The following is a 20631-nucleotide window of genomic DNA, read 5'->3' as shown; positions in this document are numbered from 1 at the left end:
ATTTATTTACGGAATACAATTGTAAAAAATATTTAATAAGCGCTAATGTATATAATAATTATGAGGCAAATGTTACATTTTCTTTTGCTTTCTTCCGGATGGGGGCGGGGCGGGCTTAATGTTTTGTTTTTTTTTTCGGGATTGGAAGAAGTTGAAGGGTGGCGGCGCCGGAAAGGGATAATGGTTCACATTAAGTTAATACTCCGGCGGACTTAACCGCTCGCTTCGTAGATGAAGATATTTTAAAATACCTTCGTATGCAGTCGGAAATACGTTGATTTGTTGTTGTTGTATAATTACTATCAAAATGCCGTAAATGGAATTCACAATACAAATACAATTGAAGCAGCAAAGTTGTTCATTCAGTGCCGTCGTAGATACATTACAATAATATAATTATTAATTTATCAAAAAAAAAAACATATATATATATATAAAGAAGACAGACACACACGCTTGCTGTTGTACACATACACATCGGATCTCTAGGTCTACAAACTTACAAATAATATCTATTTATATACGTATCTTTATGGATTTCTTGCCAAACTTGGTTTACGTTGCCTTGCTGCACATTCTTCAATACGTTTGTTTTTTATTTGTGTCTAACCGAAATTGATATTTCACCTAAGCGCACGCTTTTCAATAGGTTTAATGGGTATGGGTATGGGTATGGGTTTGGGTTTGGGTTTTGGGATTGGGTTTGTGTTTGGAAACCGGTGTAGATGAAGAGCTTTTTGCTTCGGTTTTTTGGCTGGCAGGACGACTTAATCTAATACAGCAAATCGGTCTTCTGTGTACCCTCACTGTACACAACTCCCCCGCCCGGTGTCGCCGTCGGATGATAGTCATCCTCGTCCGCAGCTGAGCCCTTTTTGGAGGCACCGGCACCTGCACCTGCTCCTGCTCCTGCTCCCGCTGCCGCTGCATCCGTCGTCAAGTCGTCCTCCTTGATCAGTGATTCGCCGATGCCCACGATGCTGCCGTTCCCGTTGAACAATAAGCGGCTGCCCGCAGCTCCGGCTGGACTGCTCCCGTTGCTGCTGGGGCTGTGGCTGCCATTGCTGCTCCCGCTGCTGCTGCTCTCGGGCAGGGCGTAGCGGGTGACTCCCAGCTGGAAGAGGTTGTCCATCGGTGAGCCCTTCACGGGCGTGTAGAAGCCCAGTGCCGTGGAGCCTGCAAGGATGCGGATATCAAAATTAGCAATGTTTTCACACAAAACGGGCTAATCCTCGTGAGGATTGGGGGTTAGTACAGCAGTAACAAAGGTGGCACCGAGTTGGGGATATAAATATATATACACATATATATATATATATATATACTTGTATAATCAAGGTGAGGTAAGGTGGTTGTGGTGGTTTCGGCGGTGGTGGTGCTGTGGATAAAGGAGGATCTGGTCTGGATCTTCCCAGGCAAATGAAAAATAAACGGAGATGGAAATGGAAATGGAGATGGAGATGAGCTATGGAACTTGAAGGTTTCTGATGACAAGGATGTGCCAACTGGTTTCTGAGTGTGGGTGTATGTGTGTGTGTGTGTGGGTGTGTGTGTGTTCTAATCTGGGTTAGTTACCTTAATAGTAATATGAATTGGCGATTAGTTTTGTTTGCCCGGCGGAGCAGGCAGAGCAAGTGCACTGGGTTAGAGGTGTGGCATTTCTGTTTTCGCACTTTATTCGGTTATCGGGTTATTTGGTCTTTCAGTTTTTCAGTTTTTTAGTTTTTCAATATTTTTGATTTGATTGTTAATTTATTGCGGTTCGGGTTCAGCAGCTGCATTTAATCGGTTATTCAGTTTTCGGTTGGGTTTATTTTGCCTTTGTTTGTTTATCATAGATATTTTTGGTTTTGGTATACAATAGATATTATTTCAACGCTTTGCTTATGTATTCTGTTACATTTAAATAATATCTGCAAAAAGAAATTAGTATGAACAAAAAAAATAGAAATAGAAACAGAACGAGAACGAGAATGCAACGCAAACAAAACAAAGCGACAGCGGTGAGCTTAACAAAAGGTTGTTGAAATGAAAACCATTGGAGAAATAGAGGGGTTAATGGCGGGGGCTGTAAGCGTAACTAGCTACAATTTCAAATCGCAAATTGCAATTCAATACATGTCCCACAGTGGCATACCAAACTAAGCTAAACAAAGCAAACATACATAAGCGCATCACACATAACTAACGCAAACTCACACGGATGCACAAAAAAAACGCCGAATCAAATGAAAATAGTCACTAACTAAGGTTCTACGATTCGTTTTGGTTTGGTTTAGGTTTACACCTACACTTGATAAACTTATTCGGTTTGTGTTTATAATTTACACTTTAGATTGTTGAAATTAGAGGCATACTAGAATCATTTAACATTTTATTACACCTTTTAGAACCACTCTTTGGTTCATTTAAAATGGATTTAATTAATAGAGTTATTTAACCATTTCCGGTATATATAACATTAAGCTAAAATAAGCTTGTCAATTGGCACACCTTCACCTTATTGCGGATGAGCGGAAATATTTTATAACCAAACCATTTAAAATCTAAATTGGCGTAAATTTGAATAGCTATAGTGGTGAGGGGATTGAATGGCGATTTCGGGAATTTTAATTTAGGTACTATAGAAAGTAGAGACTATAGTTAAGTTTGCACACTTGTTTCACTGATTACAAACGGGAGGGGGACATCAATTTAACAAATTGCTTATTTAGTAACATATTTCTGAGTGGAAATGGCAAGCTCCATCTTTGGAGTGGTCAGCTAGGATGCACTAATCGCTTAATCACTCGTTTGGTCATATATTCCAGTTGATCGCAATCCAGAGCTCCGCATAAACGGCGTCAGTGCATCAGGAAGCATGTTGGCATCTAGGCATCTATGAATCGATTAATCGTGTGTTTCGAGTGTCCGGTTGCCCCAGTGTTTTATTTTATTTTATTTTTTTGTTTTTTTTTTTGTTTGTGTTGTGATTCGTGTGTTGGGAGGTTTGGTGTTTTATTTGTTTTGTGTTCCTGGTTTCCGCATTTGAGTTATTTGTTTTTAGAGTGAGTCGAATGAAAACACGGGGTTTTTAGCGGCCATCAAGCCAGATATTTGTTTGGGAACGGATCGGGGTCACCAAGAGGTATCCAGGGGATGATGGGTGTTCTTTAGCCTAGTTGTAGTAAAACATATATTAAAGCTTGGGCAATGCCTACGTTTCGCTGGCGCTTTCGGTTCGGTTCGGTTCGGATCGGTTCGGAGTTGGAGTTCTGGTGTTGTGGTATTCTGGAGTTTGGAGACTAGTGTGCTATACTTTTGGTGGCCATCAGACATAGTAGAGCGTGGTGCCCGGAATGCGTGCCTGGAGCAGGGCCGAACTGGCATTGGACAAAGCCAGCGACGACGGCAGACTGGGCCGACGACGTCGCTGTTGGGGATCTAGAGCTGGACTCTCGCCACTGCTCCGACTCCTGCTGCCTTCGTTTCTTTCATATTTACTCGGCTGATGCTGATGCTGGTGCTGATGGTGGTGGTGGTGGTGTTGTTGCTGATTCTTTAGCTGATGCTGTTCCTTTGACTGGCGCTGATTGCCCAGTGTAAACGAGGCTGCCTTCCTGGGTTTGCCAGCAGCAGCAACAGCAGCAGGAGGCAAGGATTTGGGTGCATCATCATGCTGCAGGAAGCAGGCGTACTGCGGCTTCAACAGCACCGATGGCCTCGCCCTACGCACCGGTTGTGGCTTCGCCGGGAGCTCGGGGCGCTTGCCGATTGTGGATGGTTCGGTTCTGCTGACAGCTCTGGTGGTGGTGCTGGTGGTGGTGGTTGTGGTGATTTCCACTTCTGTGGCGATTGGGATTGCCAGTGCTGGTGCTGGTGCTGCTGCTACTGCAGGTTCTGGCTGCTGCGGCTGCGACTGCTGTGGCGACTGTGGCAAGATAATACCCCTCCCTAAACTTGGGTAATCTGCAAATATGCGTGGAGGCGAAATTGAAAGCCTTTCAGCCAGAAAAGACCGGTGCACGATTGTTTGCTATTTGGATCACGGTTTTTGGGTTTAATAGCGTATTTTTTTTTTTTCTTTTCATTGTTTTTTTTTTTTTATTTTAGGGTTACAGTTCGAGAGCTGTGACATAGCATATACATACATATTTGTTCGAGTTGATAGAAGAGCAGTGGAATCAGGGATCGGAGCAGGGGGGCAGGGGGGTTGGGGGCATTGAAAGGGCGGCTAGCTGAAGGCTGCACCCACCTGATGCGCCTGGTCAGCCGGCGAAACTGAGCGCCCAGGACCAAGCGAACCTTCGGCCAAGGGCAGCAGCCGTTGCCCGAGGTCCTGGCGCTACATTTGGGAACTGAGACGGTAACGGAAGTTGAGGCTGGAGCGGAGATTGGAGCGGGCTCAGAAACTGATACGGAGACAGAGTGGTCTGTGGCTCTATCCGCATCTGTAAAGTGCAGAAACCTTCATTGATATATATACCCCGAGTTCACTGAGGGATTGGCTTGGCTTGAGTTTGGGTTCTTGGATATTCCATTTCCGCGGGACTCCCTGCTCCTTTACTTATTTTACTTATTTGGAAGTTATGTCCTGCGAATTTCTCTCAATTTATACCTATTTTAAACAGCTTTTATTTGATATATACTGGGCTTAGTTCATTTTCACAAAAAAAAATATAAATAACTCTATTTATTGCACATTATTTGGGATATTTTTCAATGGGTTTAATATACTTTTTTCTAAGTTACTCTAAGAGTAACGGTTCACATCCATGGGATTACAAACAAATAAATAAATAAAAATTGTCATTTAATGAACTAGATTCATTTCCAAACTCGGATGTATAGGTTGTAATTTTTTTTCAGCGAAATAACCCCTACCACTTGGTAGTTGTTGCCTGCATCTCTACGACGTTACTATTTGAATTGCTAATAATTGTTGATTTTGGTGTTGGTGTTTTTATTTGCGATCCCCCCCTCAAGGCAAACGAAAGTGTTGAACTCAAAAACAAAGAGATCGCGATGAGTGATGGATGAGTGGGTATTAATGATGGTAAACAAAACTCAAGAACACAGCTGGTAAATCAAGATTAAGGACAAGGCAAGTAGTGACAGAGACAGAGATAGAGATAGAGATAGAGACAGGCATGGTTGACAGAGACAGAGATAGAGATAGAGATAGAGGTTTATGCAGGCAATTAGGCAGACAGATAGAGACAGCGACAGTGTGAGAGACAGAGATAGAGATAGAGACAAAGACAAAAAGCCATTCCATTCCATTCGCTTGCTGCATGCCACATACAACATAGAGCACACAGCACACAGCATACAGCATACAAAACAACAACACATGTGCAATACGCACGCTTGGATGGATTTTTGGTGGAACCGATATTACTTACCCAACGGTAAATTCCCCAGCATCGTGCCGCCCCCCGCCGCCCCCGCCCTGTGTCCAATTCCAAGTCCATGTCCCGCCGTCGATGTGGGCAGCTCGATGATCTCGTCGACGGTCACATGGTGATGCTGTTGCTGCTGCTGCTGCTGCTGCTGCTGCAGCTCCATCTGGTGCATCTGCTCCAGCTCCAACTGCTGCTGGTGCTGCAACAGGTGCATCTGCTCCGCCAGCAGATGGCCAAATGGATCGGCGTACGGCGGATCCTCGATGACCATCGATGCCTCGGAGGGGTATTCAAACGTCGACGTCAGCGTGTCGTTGAACTGCACGCGGAACTGTGGGAAAATCGAAAGAAATCTGATCAGTGGTCGTTTCGAAAAAATTACTTTCACTACAATGGATTTCATGGATGGGCAGCAGCTGCTCAAATGGTTTCAAAACAAAAATATATCAAAAATGTTCTGCCTAAATATGCTTACCCTTATGTAAAACATAAAAACATTTCATTCTATTAATTAAAATCACTTTGAACCAAAGTACAGAAAAAATTCGCAGTTTGAACATGGCAATATATTCATTTTTGTTTCATTTCTCATTTTAAAACTAAATGTGTTGATTAGTATCTTATAAAACAATCTGCGTTGGGATAACGAGTAATCCAAATATTATTATTTTATTTTAAGATTTTTTTTGGATCACAAATCGTAAAATAATAAGTATTTCGCTAAGTTACTTGTTTACTACACCAAAACAGCTCAATTTGCTTAAGATTAAATCTATGCACTCAGAATGTCTGCTATATAAAGTTCTGTATTCTACGAAAATCATGCTACTTATTGAGTTTCCTTTTAAGCAAAAACTATTTTTAATTTGGCAAAAATGTATGACTTGCTGACATTGGTGATAACAAAACCGATATTCCGGTATTCACTTCTAATCTGGCGCACTTGAAAAAAAAAAAGATAACAATTTGGATATGCGAATGGGATTAAAAACAGAATTTAACCCTTTTGAAAGTCAAGAAAATCAATTAATTAAATAACATTTTAAAATATTTATCAATAAATGTTATTATTTTCTGTGTTTTTATTTTTATTTTAAATTTTGTTTGACGATCAGTGTATAATTTACATAACCACCTCAAGATTTACATTTAGCGGTGTCATCAAATATGTAGCCAAAATCAGTTGGCCATTAAATCTCAAGGTTAGACACTTTGTTGGATCAAAGCTTTGTTATAAATATATTATATTGTAAAACTGATCAATGAAAGACGATGTGTTCGATTTGAATAAGTAATGCATTGGGTGTATGCTTATTTTGGTCACTTTTCAGATGGCGATGAAGGCCTTTATCCGTGACATTGGAGTAATTGCAAATGAACTGTTTTAAAAGCAACTCCCACCCATCGGCACTTACTCATCGATGCCTTATCAATGGCGTATCAATGAGTCAACCCCGATGACTGCAAAAATCGGGCTCCTTATCGGAGAACAAACCCCAAACAGACCGACGCAATTCGATGTGATACGATTGTGAATTGATTTGGAAAACCTGCGCTGCGCTGTGGCTGCGACTGCGTCTGCGGCTGCTGAGGCCAAAGACAATAGTAGTTCCCATATCTGTCATACTGATGGAATGCACCCGAAAAAAATAAAGAACAGCAATAAATAAATAAATTAGCGCCAGGGGAACAAAAAGGGAGGCAAATCCCAAAGTAAGGCCAATCTAATGCGGTTTGATTAATAGTCCCTGGACAGGCCGACACGACACGGTCGATAAATGTTATATAAGGAGGCGAGCATAAATACCGCCATACATTCCCCTTATCGTGGGTCCCCACAATTCAGTTTGTTTGACCAGTTTGGACTGGCACTCGAAAACACTTCCCTCCTTTCCAAAAGAGGCAAATAATCTTATCTTATCCTTTTCACACACACCAAACTGAAATTGGAAAAAAGAACCAGTGCTATCTTTTGATGGCAATAACAAAACGCCCGCCACCTGACTCACTCCCGAGTGGTTTGTTTTATGGTGATCGGGAATCGGGGAATCGGGGACTCGGGGAATCGAGAGTTTGGAGTTGGGATCGAGATTCAGGGGATGCCATACCATCCATACATACCGTGGACTCTTTGGGTTTCTGGCGTATGCTGGACTTGCCGTCAATCACAATGTTGGCATTTTCGAACTCTACATCGCACGGCGATGGCGGGCACATGGAGTAGTCGTCATAGTCCGTGTCCGTCGACGTCTCCACCGAGAGATCGCCTAGCAGCACGAAGCCAGGCTCATTTGGCTAAAACGAGAGATGGACAACATTAATATATGTTATGGGTTGATGTAAGGTTTGAAAAAGTTACATGTGAATATAATGGTATATACATATGTATATAATAGTGGTATTTGTTTTGGCTTTTAGTGTCATGAGAAATTCCTCAATGCTTAAAGCTTTTGGTTGAAAAACCAATAATTTTAGTTTTTAAACATTAAAAACTAAATTATTACAGATAATAAAATAACAGGGTCCTTGAATTTAAAAAAAAACATATTCGTATTATCATTCGACATTCAGTTTACGAAGTTAGATTCGTTGTTTAAATGTTTCTTTAAGTTTAATAAAAAAAAAAAAGTAGATTGGTATTGTTTCTGCAGAAGTATGTACATATTTGCTTTTAAATTATATTCGCCAATAAAAATATTAAATGTCTTTATCGGAAATGTTTTGTTTGTTTTGGAATAAAATTCAGGGTAATGTATGTATGTACATACCAAACAGCCACTTTAGAAATGTGGTATTTATGGAATGTGTATAAAGCTATTTAAGATGTTTTCTGCTGGTTCAGATATTATCGGTTAATAAATGGTATGCATGCCTTTATTTAAGTTTAGCTACCTACAGAAGTTTAAGAACGTCCGTCAACTCTCTTGTTCTCGGTGATGCATAACCCGTTTTTTGGACTTAATTGCTTGTCTCCCGATCAGTTTTAAACAAGGATCACACCCCTTCCACCGAAAATCTGTCCAGTTTTCAGGTCACATGTGTTCGAAAAGTGAAATTCATGGAAACTCATTCTTAATCAGCGTTATGTTATGGGTCATCTGTGACTCACGGCAGGAGTTCCGAGGTCCAAGAGGTTTTTTCAAGTCCACGTCCCGGTTTTAATTTCAGTTCCCAGTCCCGTTCCATGGCATATTCCTCATTCCTCCTACCTCCTACCTCCTTCTCCCCACCCCCCCTTTTTTGGCCCATTTTTTGTGGCACAAATCGGACCCCCAGCCATATGCCATATGCTATATGCCATATACCTATACCGCAGATAATAAAGTTCAAAACGAGATAAAAAAAGACAAGGCAAAGGCAAAAGCAAAAGCAAAAGCAAACACAGTAAGTAGAAGTGAGCCTCAAAAAAGAATTGACAAAATTGAGTTCAGTGGTAGGAAGAGGGCAAAGAGAGAGAAATAGAGAGAGGGAAAAATAGCAACAGAGAGAAGAGAACGGCACAAAGCACAAACAAAACGGGTTTACCAACGGCAAGAAGGCAAGAGGAAAATTCAACCGAACCGAAAGCTGAAGTCTAAAGCTAAGGGAGAGGTATAGAGTATGGAATAGTGGCAGTGGTGTCGGCTTTTCCAACCAAAAATAATTTTAAATATTGATATTTTAAATAAATTTATAATAAACAAAAAACAAATAAAGAAATGTATTTCAAATTTTTGTAATCTTTTCAAAATTTGCAATTTTAGAATCGGTTTAAAGTGCTTTATTTTTAGAAAATTATTGGTTCTTAAAACTGTAATTGGATTTTTTGAGTTATAATATAAAAAATAAACCTATTTATATATGGGAGATTTGGAGTTTTTTTAGTTAATAGTAAAATGGACTTTATATATCTTTAAATATCTTTATTCCTAAAGAAAATTTTTTGTTTTTTTCAAGCTTTAAGATAAACACAAAATGATTTTAGAAATATTATTGTAATAAATTCAAAACTAATAGAGGCAAACTAAACCAAAAAGCTAACAATGCACCACCAAATTAAGGTAACATCAACGTGGCTGGAGAAGATGAAACAGCTGTGAGGTGTAGACCAATCTCGCATTCCATCCCATCCAATCCCATCAAAACCGGCATCCTTCGGAGTGGCTGCTCCCCAAGAATAAAGTTCCCCAACAGACACATAATATCTCATGTGCACTGTGTACACATATCTGTCCGGATTCGGACTTTTGCTGGCAGCAGGAAGCGCAGAAATAGCTTCTCATGTCCACATGCATGCTTCAAAACTGGTTTCCCACTCTTCCGATCTCGAAAACTGCAGCAAAAGAAGAACCCAAAAGAAGAAGGGACCCGAAGACAGAAGACTGCCAGAAGATGAGACTTGCATCTGGCTGGGAACAAAGCAGACTTTGGGAAAGAATATGCAGATATGTGTATATATAATTATATATAGTTATGTATATGCATATAGGAGGGGCATCTGCTCATGTCGCACACGATTCGGGGCTATCGATCGGAGAGCTATTCAAGGCGAATTTTAATTGACTCGAAGCAGAAGATCACAGCGAACTATTCCCAGCTGTGATGCAAGCTTCGATCTTTATTAGGGGTTTGCCATTTCCTAAAGCAGTAGCAGTAGCAGTAGCAGTAGCAGTCATTGATAGAAGATCCCTAATTGATCGGCGATCTTAATTAACTGACTGTGCAATGTAATCTTTGTGATACTTATTTATCAAGAATATGATTTTTCAGCCGACAGGCAATAATTGAGTGATTTAACCAACACACACACTTATCCGGAATCGTTGAAAACCTATGATTATATTAATTCCTGAAATTAACGGATAAATTTACCTAATTAGCTGTGTAACTGTTTATTGTATTAAAAGGATTCTGTAATTAAGCAATTACTAATCTGTTTGATAGGACATATTCTTTTACACCTTCAATATTCTGAAATCTATGGATTTGCTATCTTATGGAAAATGATTTGATGTTTTAAATTACTGGAATGGATCAGTTATTTAATATCTAGAGATCCCTCTTATCAAAGGTAATTAAGGAAGAATTAGTCAATCATCAAGTAAACATCACGTTAATAAACAACGTACGTGAGACGTATGACTAATTTCCCAGAAAGGGGAAGTCAAGATATACTACGTTCTTTTGGAAGAAAGAAAGAGTATCCAAGCTGCGCTTTGTCACTTCTTCACCCGATTCTCTCCACTATTCTCCGCAGTTTCTCAGTTCCGTTCTCGCCCTGCCTTGTTGAACTTTCGAAATGCGCATGATCGCTGTTCTCTGTGTGCTTTGTTTCATATTTGTTTATACGGCATGGCTGCCGTATGACACAAAAAAAAAAAAAAATAATAACAAAAAAAAAAAAAAAAAAAGTACGCGAGAAAGAAACGGAAAATAAACCATAACAACACAAAGATATTGAGGACGGACGAAAGAAAACCAAATTACGATCGGGGAAAAAAATAATTCATGGGGTAATTGTTAAGCATGAATAATCCGCAAGGCTGCCCGCCGATAAGACGATTTGAATGTGACTCTTCCGGGGAAGATTTCGTGGAAATGGGTGGTAGGGTGGGTAAACTGGAGACCCCCGTTCTATGCCCACTCACCTTTGGCAGCTCCCGCTTGCGCCTGTAGATCACAACGTCGCTTTCGATGTAGTCGGGCACCTCCTTGGTGCTCTTGGAGAAGTTGAACACCATCGAGGTGTTCTCCGTGGAATGATGGCTGGAACTGGGTCCCGATCCTCCGCCGCTGCCGCCAGCTCCTCCGGCACCATGGCTCTGGTTCCTCAGCTTGCGCAGTGTCCACAGGGGCGAGGCACTGGCCTCCGTTTCGCTGGTGGCCGCTTCCTTGGTGTTTATCACGGTGTCGAGACTAGTGGTGGGCGAGGATACCGATCCCGTACCCATTCCGGTGCCGGATCCCGCACCGCCGCCTTCTGTGGCCGTCGACTTCTTCATCTCATTGATGCGATTCTTCTCGATCTCGCGACTCGTTAGCGGCGTGCTACCAGCTCCTTGGCTATTGAATAGCGGCCGGATTACACCAATTTGTTTGGTCACCGCTGGCCCACTGGATTCGTTGTTGCTCAGCTTGCGTACACTGGAACTGGTACTGGTACTGGTACTGCTACTCCCGCTGGCTACATGCGCGTTCTCCGTCGAGTCAGCGAATGATCGTTGGGCGCCTCCCGCTGCCGCTGCCGTTGCTGTTTCCGTTGGGGGCTTAGGCTTATCGCCTGCCACCACCGCGCCCATTTTATCGCGTTGCTCATTGTTGTCGCTGCTGTCGCCGCCGTCGTTTTCGTTGTTGTTGTGGCTGTCGTCATCGCCTTCGCCTTCGCCATCGCCCTCATCGCGATCGTTACGCTCAGTCTCGCTTGGTGCCTCGCTCTGCGGTGTAGCCTGCAGCTCCCTTTCCGGCGTCTCAAGATCCTGTAGCTCAATGCGTCGCATCATCACACTCAACGCCGACACGGGCGAATCGGTCTGGCGGGGTATGATGTCCGGATGGGCATGATGTGGGGTCCTTAGCGGCGTGGAGGAGGCAAAACCCATGGTATGCGGCATCGTCGCTGCTGGTTTCTGATCCTTGATGATCGACTTGTAGCTGGCCACCTTGCTGGCCACTCCGCCCACGCCATTCGAACGATGGGCGGCTCGCGGACGCCGATTGGCACTGGCCTCGAACATCTTGAGTGTCTGTTTGACCAGATCCGGTGGCGGCCGTTCGGTGTCATCGATGATGGAGGTTAGGCGCTTGGGCGGCGCCGTATCCGTACCGCTGTGCAGCCGCTCGCGGGCATTGTGAATCTTATCCTCGATGGTGACGCAGGTGGGCGAGGTGACAGGTGAGGGGGTGGCCTTGAGAGCGTGTGGTGCTGGTGCTGCGGCAGCAGCGGCGGCAGCGGCAGTGGTGATTCTCTGACTGTTCCACGGTGACTTCTCGCAGAGTAGGGCCTCCACGGATCGGGCCCGCTTCATCACCTCGTTGCCGCGCTTGAAGTGACGCGATCGATTGCCCGAGCCTGCTCCTCCTCCCCCTCCTCCTCCTCCATTGGCTATGACACCTGGTTGGTCTCCATCCGAGGTCAGGGGCGGCGGGTTAACAGCTGATCCTCCATTGGAGGAGCCCAGGCTCACGGGACGTTGCTGGCTGCTTGGTTTCGGTGTTGGTTTGGCCCCCAGTATGGGTGGCGGTGTGGATTTGGCACGCACCTGACTGACCACCTCCGGCTCCTCCACTTCCACCTCGTCGTCATCCCGGTCCAGCAATGTGTTAAGGCTGGTGGAGCGCTGGAGGCGTTGCTTGCTACTCTGCTGGCGGGACTCGCGGAGCGCGAGGCTCAGATAGCGGCAGCGCAGCTTTGATACAATGCCGGGCCCGTAGCTCAGGTCCTCGCCAGTGTCGAGTGAATCTGGAACGGGGTTTGGAGCATCCACATCTCCGGTGGCCACCGATCCGCTGCCAATTTTGCCCGCTAGATGTCGGTGCTGGCCATTTTGTTTGGTTGTTTTCTTCATCTCTTGCATGGCGACCATTGTCGGTTTTACCGTTACCTTCGTGGGTGACAGTTGTTGTTGCTGCTGCTGCTGCTGCTGCTGTTGCTGCTGTTGTTGTTTTTGCTGCTGCTGTTGTTGCTGAATGATGAACTTGTTGCTTTGCAATTTATCGGAAATGCTCTTGGTCTTGCAGCTCTTGCTATCGATGGTGGTCTCTTTCGCTGAAGGCTCGCCCTCAGCAACGCTCTGTCCCGGTTTGCATTTCGTTTTCAAATGGTGTTGGTTTGGGCTTGAATTTTGATTTGCTGACGACGACGACGACGCTGCTCCAATTGTGCCAGTTTCAACTTCACCACACCGGCTACTCACCACAGCCGGCGGGTCGGGTTCGCTCTCCCTCTCCTTCTCTGTTTCGCCGCTCTCGTTTGATATCTCCATCTCTTTCTCTTGACTTCTTGTGTTGAGTCGTAAACTCGATCGCTGCTTTGGTATGGGTGTTACGGTTGTTGTTGTTGCCGCTTCGGGCGAAAGGGAGACGGCAACAGCGGAGTGATGACCTCCAGTGGAATTGGAATTGGTATTGGAAATAGAAGATTTCTCAGACTTTTCCTCAGAAGCGTTCATATTTCTCTTTTGACTAGTGCTACTGATTGTAGCCGGTTCCATTTGGGGTTCTGGGGGAAAGTCAGAAAACAAAACACAATTATTTAAAAAGCAATGCAATGTTTTGTTACATTCCCGCAGTCTGACAACTCTGGTGGCTATCGATAACCAGATATCGATACTGCGGCGGCCAATTTGAAAGTTTTCCATTTATTGAAATCGTAACAGTTGGCAAAACGAATTAAAAACACTTATGTTACTCATGGGTAGTTAAATGCCAGCTGAGCAATTGCAAATTGCATAAGTCACAGCAAGTCTTTTAAATACTTTCAATGTGTTTTGCAAAAGAATTGATTTTTTTTTTAATTTTTTTTAAATTAGTTAACTATGTCTTGCACATAATGCCAAATCTCGAATTTCGGATCAATAATTTCGGAGATATAGGCTTCGAAAGTAGTGCTCTTTTGACCATTTAGCCTGAAGCTAAAATACTTTTTTTACTTTATGAATATAAAAACTAAGCTTTTAGAATCGTTTTAATTTTACCTATGTATTTGAAAAATTTCGTTTTAAAAAATTTTAAAGGTTGCAAAACATGAAAATTTTTTTTACAGTTTACAGTTTTTTTAAACGAGAATTTATCAGTATTGAACTAAGCAAACTGTATCTGTGACTTTAAACAAAAAGTATAAATCGATTTAATACAAAAAAAATATTAAAAAGTGGTCCTTGTTTTCGAGTTGCAACCCCTTCAGTTTTCAATATCATACATTTACATATCTTAAAAATTTCTTTATATTTCATTTTGATAAATATTTTTATTATATAAAAAAATTACAACTCGAGATTGCATAGGAATATGAATGCTCTTTTATTCAAAATTCTTTTAAAGAAATACTTGTCTTAAACACACCTCTAATTTGCAAGTTGAGTGAAAGTATTCCAGTCGTCTAACCACCACTCACCTGTGATTGTACCTGAAGCGGCGGTGACTTCCGCCGAAGCCAAAGCCCCACAACTGCCATCGGTGGGCGAGGTGATGGACGCCGCCTGGGTTCGGGCCACGTTTGTTTTCCGGCGCTGGATGAGGTCCTTTTTCCACTGCGGCATATCCGGCAGGAATCCGGAAGTGGGCGACATCTCAGCTGCAACTCCAGACCCAGATCCCGCAGGTCCAGCTGCTCCGGCTGCCGATCCTGCTGCCACATCCGTGAGTAAATGCAACGAGGGCCGCTTCTGTGACTCCATTATCCCCGTCTGCAAGAGGCATTATACGGAGCATTAGTGCATGTCAGTCGTATCCGTAATCCCCTTTATAAAATGCCAGCAGCCCTACATCTCGACCCAAAGACCAAGTCCGGCGAACTGACTACCTCGAAGCTGGTGCCGATTGCAAATGCCCGATGCCCAAGCTCCTCTACAAAGCGAAGAGGCGAGCATTGCCGACCCAAAAGATTGGCCAACCATGGAAATCTCAGCCAATTGAAACTAACTCATGATTCCCTATTTATATGACCATGCCAGATTTTCAAAAAATTCAATTAAAGGTATTTCTGTTTTGAGGGAGTTAATGCACTTTTGGAAAACAATTAAATATTTTTTTTAATGAAGTAAATCGGCTTTATAAAAGAATGCATTCTTTATCCAGTGGTTTCATTTTTTTTACTATTTCTTTTTTGACAATTGTTTAAAAAGGGATCAGGGTAAGAACTTTCATTTACATCTCTTACAAATTTCTTAAATTTAAATTCATAATGAAAATAAGTCACTGAAAATACTTTTAGAATAAACCACAACATCAAATACATTTTTTAAAGGAAAAAAACAAAAAACTGCTTGACTTATTCCAATACATTACATAATAATAAATACCATTTATTTGATAAAATTCGAAAAGCACGTTTACTGAAAAATTAAATTATTATTTATTTTATATCAATTTTAGCGATTTTTAAATAAATTTAAATTTTATGATGTATCAAAGATTTCTAAAAGTTTACAAAATTCCATAGAAAACTAATATTTTGGTCTTAGTATTATCGACCATTTAGACATTTGGGTTTAAATCACATAAAAAGGATTTTTTAATTAAAAACTGGAGTTTTAGGTGGAAAAATTTATATTTGAAAATTTTTAGGGAATCTTTAAAAACGCTGTGAATAAAATCAGGGTTTGAAAAATTTAATCAAAACTTGATTTCTGGATGTTAGGTGATCTAAAATTCGTGATGTCCAGGGCTTTTAGAGTTTTATTTTTCTTAATTGGATTAACTGCTGTTTTTACAGCCCGGCAGCACAACAAAACGTAAAACAAAGGTAAGAAGCAAAGAAACCCCAATATTTTTCCAGCATAAATATGCTAAACTGCCATAATGAGCGGAAAATGCGATAAAACCGAATCGAGGCAGGGAGAAGCGGGGAAACCGAACTGAACGATTCTTCTTATTGTTTCTCTGAAATTGATTGCATGGCTAGAAATGTTATTGTTGGAATTGTTTTTGTTTCTTCAGCTTTGCTTTTGCATACCGCGATAAAAATTATTATTTTTAATTCCTCATATCATATCACTGCCGGTGTGAGTGTGTGTGTGTACGCATTTCCACGACTCCGACTGAGAAAGTGTGAGTGTATGCAGGGGTGGGTGAAAAGGGGGAGCGATAAAAAGGGGCTGCAAAATGCAGACGAAGCATAAAATAAACAACCGACGACGCGCTATCGATTTTTACGGCAAGCTGGAAGAACTCTGATACGATACACACAGAACAAAAATACGGGAGGCTATGCCAAATTAAAAATTAAGGAAACTAACAGAAACGATATTGAAGATGTAGAGCCGGGTTTTGTTTATTTACACAGGAACACCAACACGAGTAAACACACATATGCACTTAAACACACTGTCCCGTTAGTTGTTGGCTTTTTGTTTTTCTCGCGTTTTCATGGAAACCTTATTCTGAATTCCTTACTTTTGAAACGTTGCAGTGATGCTGGCTCAAAAGCGGTGGTTGGTTTTGTTTTCAGATATTCGCTTATCTGTGTGTTTTCCCCCGCCTTTGACACTTTTTTTTCCAAAATCGCTCTTTTCGCTCTTCTAGCTCCGCGCACTTTCCAAACTGCACTTTCCCGACTGCAACTCGAACTCGGGGGCGTGGGTGCACTCGCTGCGCCTCAAAAGTGCATCTTTTGCAGCCGAATCAGCGGAAAAATCTACATTAAGTTAAGCCGCGTTTCCAATACACAAATACCGCCTATCGATTGTGCGCGCTATCGAGCGCACCATCGATAGGTGTCGGCAGAGTTGCCAGCCCGGCTCTGTCTCGCAAAATCGAGCGATTTTACATTTTTACAAGCAACATATTTATTTTTTTTATGTTATTTATAAAATTTTTTTTATATTAAAAATATTAACAACAAGGTTCTGTGCTTTTGAAGTGCAGCTGAAAAAAAACAATTTTTTTATGATTGGCTAACTATTTATTTATTTTGTACGACTTTTCTGTTACAAAACTTGTTATTTGAGCCTATTTTTGAGACATATAACTTCAAATGTGTATAATGCTTTTATATAAATTGATATACAATTTCTTATTTTTGAGAAATTCGTGCAGGGACAAAGCATAAGCAAAGATCTTGGATTAATGAAATTAAAAAGTATACAGTCCTTCTTTCGACCTTTTGTAAATGCTGTTTTTTAACTACAATTTTATAGCTATTTTTCCATTTACCGTTATCATTGGCTTTCAGTGATATCTGAGTGGCAACGCCACAAGCTGACGATCCGATAGTTTTTTGTTATTGCGACGGATAAACAAAGTCTACATTTATTTACTATTTCTGATACAAAATTAATAAAGCAAGACTTACATTTATATATTTGTTTTTTTTTTGTTTTTACCGGTGGTGTGAACAATTTCCTAAGTAAATATAAGTAGTTAAGGACATGAGTATAAACTGGATAAAGATCACGGAAAGGTAAGTGATTATGCTGTTTAAAAAACAACAGACCCTGGCACCTAAGAATCTGATATTTTTCATTAATTAGAGCCCGCGAGGGCATCAAAATCATAAATGCCCTGCCGTACGACACTTTCACCACAGTTTTGTGGTACACCCACCGGCAGATGAGTCCCAGTGGAGCGTCTGGAGCGGCGACTAGTGCCACCAGTACGGTGGGCACCAGTGTCACGACCACCGGACGGGCGGACAGCAGTACCGAGGAGAATCCCACCAGCAGCAGCGAGCCGGAGTACACCCTGGAGGAGCTGGAGCGACTGGTGGGCGTGCCGCGGTCTGACTTCCTGCTGCTGATCAAGACCTTCTCCTACATCCTGCGACGCATCTCCACGTTCATCATCAAGCCCAGTCTGCTGCAGCGTGAGCTTCGCGAGAAACTCCAGCTGGAGGATGAGGCCAAGATCGATGCCATATTGCGTCTGTGGGTGCGCGAGACGACGCCCATTATGAACAATCTGGCCAGCAAGCGGTACGAATCGAATGTCATCGAGGATGTGGCCTGGAAGCTCAATTTGGAGGTGTCCTCGCACTGCCAGCAACGGGAGAAGACACCGCTGGGCGTACTCCAGATGAAAACGGGCGCTGGAGAGGATATCAACATCGAGATGACCCATCCGGAACTATTGGAGCTGTACAACCAGTTCGAGAACATCCAGGGCGAGCTGGACGCCATGCTAGCCATGAAGGCTCAAGATGCGGCAGTGACAGTTCCTGGCAATCAGTAGTGGGACGCCATGAAACACTTTCAGTGCCAATTTAGTTGATAATCTAATACCTGTTCAGAAATATGGACCTAAAAGTATGCAATACTAACACGATAGTAGCCAAATATTAAACGCATTTTAAAACAAATGGGGAAGATTTTTCCATTTTCTGGTTAAATTTCTGATCGTAGCCAAATGTTAAAAAGAGAATATGCAAGCTGCTCTTAGTTCGGAATTATTAGTGCTTTTTTGTTTTTATTTATAAATAGGTTCTTTAAAGAGAGTTCATTCAATTCCAATTAAGAATAGCAAAAAATATGGATTTTGTAGTGAAAAAACACCGCAATTTATTGAATTATGCTATATTAATTAATAAAACGTTATAAAAAGATGTATATGCAATATTGAGTTCTTATTTAAATTTTGATAATCATGTATTTATTTTAGTTTAAATTTTTAAGATAACTAAACCATATAATGGATGGTCAACAGGGCTTGAACTTTGAATCGGTGAGATTTGCGAAAACTCGAAACAATAAACACAACACTATATATAGATGGACGGACTCCTAATCTTAATACAAAAGTAATGCTTGGCCATAATCTGACATCGACTACGAAAGAAATGATAAGCTGGCTAGATTTCTAAATTCAATTGTAATGCTAATCAGCTTGGACAGTCATATATAATCGTAGAGTACCTTTGAATCTATAAATAAATAGTTGGGGCTAACTAGTCCTTGTAATGAGCTACTGAATGGCATTTCATAAATAAAATATCAATAACAATAATGAGTAATGAGGGAATAAAATGGTTTCTTTACCACTCAGATTTTATAGAGAATTCAATACATATTTTTAAAAAAGATATATTTCAAAGACTTTAAATTTTTAAAAAAATATAATTTTTTAGTTATAAATAAATGTTTTTGCTAACTTAAAATAAAAACTTTTGTCTTTTAACTTGAGACTCCTTTAGTTTGGTTTTACAATTTGGAATATATCAATCTTTATGCTTCAAGAATTCGTTGTATTTTATAAAGGTTTACATGTATGATAATTTTCTGACATTTAGAATGATCTCTTTAAGAGACATATATTCCTTGCTGTACAGGATGATCTCATGAAATGCGTGTACGAAATTATATTAGATTGGATTCGCCAAAGCCAATGGAACCCATTCGGTGTAGGGCAGCGGGAGTTCAAAGAACCAACTTTAGAGAGCGCTAAGTGATCCGCTAGTAGTTTTCGTCCAGACCTCGACCACAATGGACATCTTGCTGGCTAAATGGACGCAATCCGGGGATTTCCTACAGGACCGATGGCTTTCACTGCTGGACATCGTGGGCGAGGATCCGTGGCGCCTGTGGGTGGTGGGCAGCACGATTGTTATCTTCGCCGTATATTGGCTGTACGCGGGTATCTTTACGCTGATGGACATCACAAACCGGCCGCGATTCTTGCGCAAATACAAGATTCAGCCGGGCCAGAACGAACCGGTGGATCTGGCCAAGCTCTGGAATGCCATCAAGATGGTGCTGGTCAATCTAACGGTGGTTAACTTTCTGGTTTGCTGGGTGGGCTACGAGCTGATCTACAAGACGGAGAACAGCGGTGATGTCCGGGTGCTGCCCACCTTTAGGCGATGCCTGCGAGATTTGGCCGTCTTTGTGGTCCTGGAGGAGATCATGTTCTACTATGCCCATCGCCTGCTGCACCACAAGTCGGTGTACAAGTATGTCCATAAGAAGCACCACGAATGGACCGCTCCCATAGCTGCCATCACCTTGTATGCCCATCCGGTGGAGCATGTGGTGGCCAATCTGCTGCCGGTGGCCACCTCCATTGCGATCCTGGGCACCCATGTGTCCCTCGCCTATGTGATCTTCGCCCTGGCCATCGTCAACTCCATGAGCGACCACACTGGCTATAGCTTCCCGTGGTCGGCCGGATCGGTGCGGTTCCATGACTACCACCATGCCAAGTGGGTCTCCCCAAGTGTCCTTCGTCTTCTAAGCATTTTCATTGGGATTTTCCTCCTTCTTCCAGGTTCAACTACAATTACGGCGTACTCGGACTGCTGGACAAACTGCATGGCACATATCGCACACCCGGAAAGCAAAAGGGTCTTGTCTCAAGGACAAAGAGCAAGCCCAGCAGAAGGAAGACTAAATAATCCTTTTATTTACTTGTTTTTTTGTTTTTATTTTTATTTTGATTCCTTTTTTTTTGTTTTGGTAGAAATACCAAAGCTAGTCCCCTCAATGTTATCGGTATTTTTTGAAAAAATATATTCAAAATATTTAAAATTCGATAAGTTTTTTTAAATTGTTAATTTAAAATTTATCTATAAAGAAAAATAAAAAAAAAGGTAATTAAAAATAACATTTTTCACTTTAAATGA

General features: G+C 41.8%; 3 protein-coding genes across 4 annotated transcripts; 2 read left to right on the top strand and 1 right to left on the bottom strand.

Annotated features, from left to right (window-relative positions):
• Nucleotides 1-335: 335 nt before the first annotated feature.
• LOC108137659 (AF4/FMR2 family member lilli) lies at nt 336-16752 on the bottom strand. 2 transcript variants are annotated; one of them, XM_017259493.2, is made up of 6 exons: nt 16476-16751; nt 14476-14767; nt 11012-13581; nt 7506-7679; nt 5385-5715; nt 336-1176 (listed from the first exon to the last, which is right to left on the bottom strand). In XM_017259493.2, exons 2-6 carry the CDS (start codon nt 14756-14758, stop codon nt 773-775), a joined length of 3762 nt encoding a protein of 1253 aa, XP_017114982.1. In that variant the 5' UTR covers nt 14759-14767; nt 16476-16751; the 3' UTR covers nt 336-772. The 2 variants fall into 2 exon arrangements, with proteins under 2 accessions (XP_017114982.1, XP_017114983.1); XM_017259494.2 differs by lacking the exon at nt 336-1176 and adding an exon at nt 1681-1913 and having other exon boundaries at nt 16476-16752.
• Nucleotides 16753-17280: 528 nt separating this feature from the next.
• Nucleotides 17281-18375, top strand: LOC108137751. Its single transcript, XM_017259651.2, has 2 exons — nt 17281-17481; nt 17552-18375. Exons 1-2 carry the CDS (start codon nt 17450-17452, stop codon nt 18246-18248), a joined length of 729 nt encoding a protein of 242 aa, XP_017115140.1. The 5' UTR covers nt 17281-17449; the 3' UTR covers nt 18249-18375.
• A 1120-nt stretch (nt 18376-19495) lies between these two features.
• LOC108137750 (fatty acid hydroxylase domain-containing protein 2) lies at nt 19496-20496 on the top strand. Its single transcript, XM_017259650.2, has 2 exons — nt 19496-20211; nt 20277-20496. Exons 1-2 carry the CDS (start codon nt 19496-19498, stop codon nt 20401-20403), a joined length of 843 nt encoding a protein of 280 aa, XP_017115139.1. The 3' UTR covers nt 20404-20496.
• The last annotated feature ends 135 nt before the right edge of the window (nt 20497-20631 follow it).

Source organism: Drosophila elegans, unplaced genomic scaffold (assembly GCF_018152505.1).
Source record: "Drosophila elegans isolate 14027-0461.03 unplaced genomic scaffold, ASM1815250v1 contig_149, whole genome shotgun sequence".
In the NCBI taxonomy this organism is placed as follows: domain Eukaryota; kingdom Metazoa; phylum Arthropoda; class Insecta; order Diptera; family Drosophilidae; genus Drosophila; species Drosophila elegans.
This window is presented reverse-complemented; position numbering and strand designations above follow the sequence as displayed.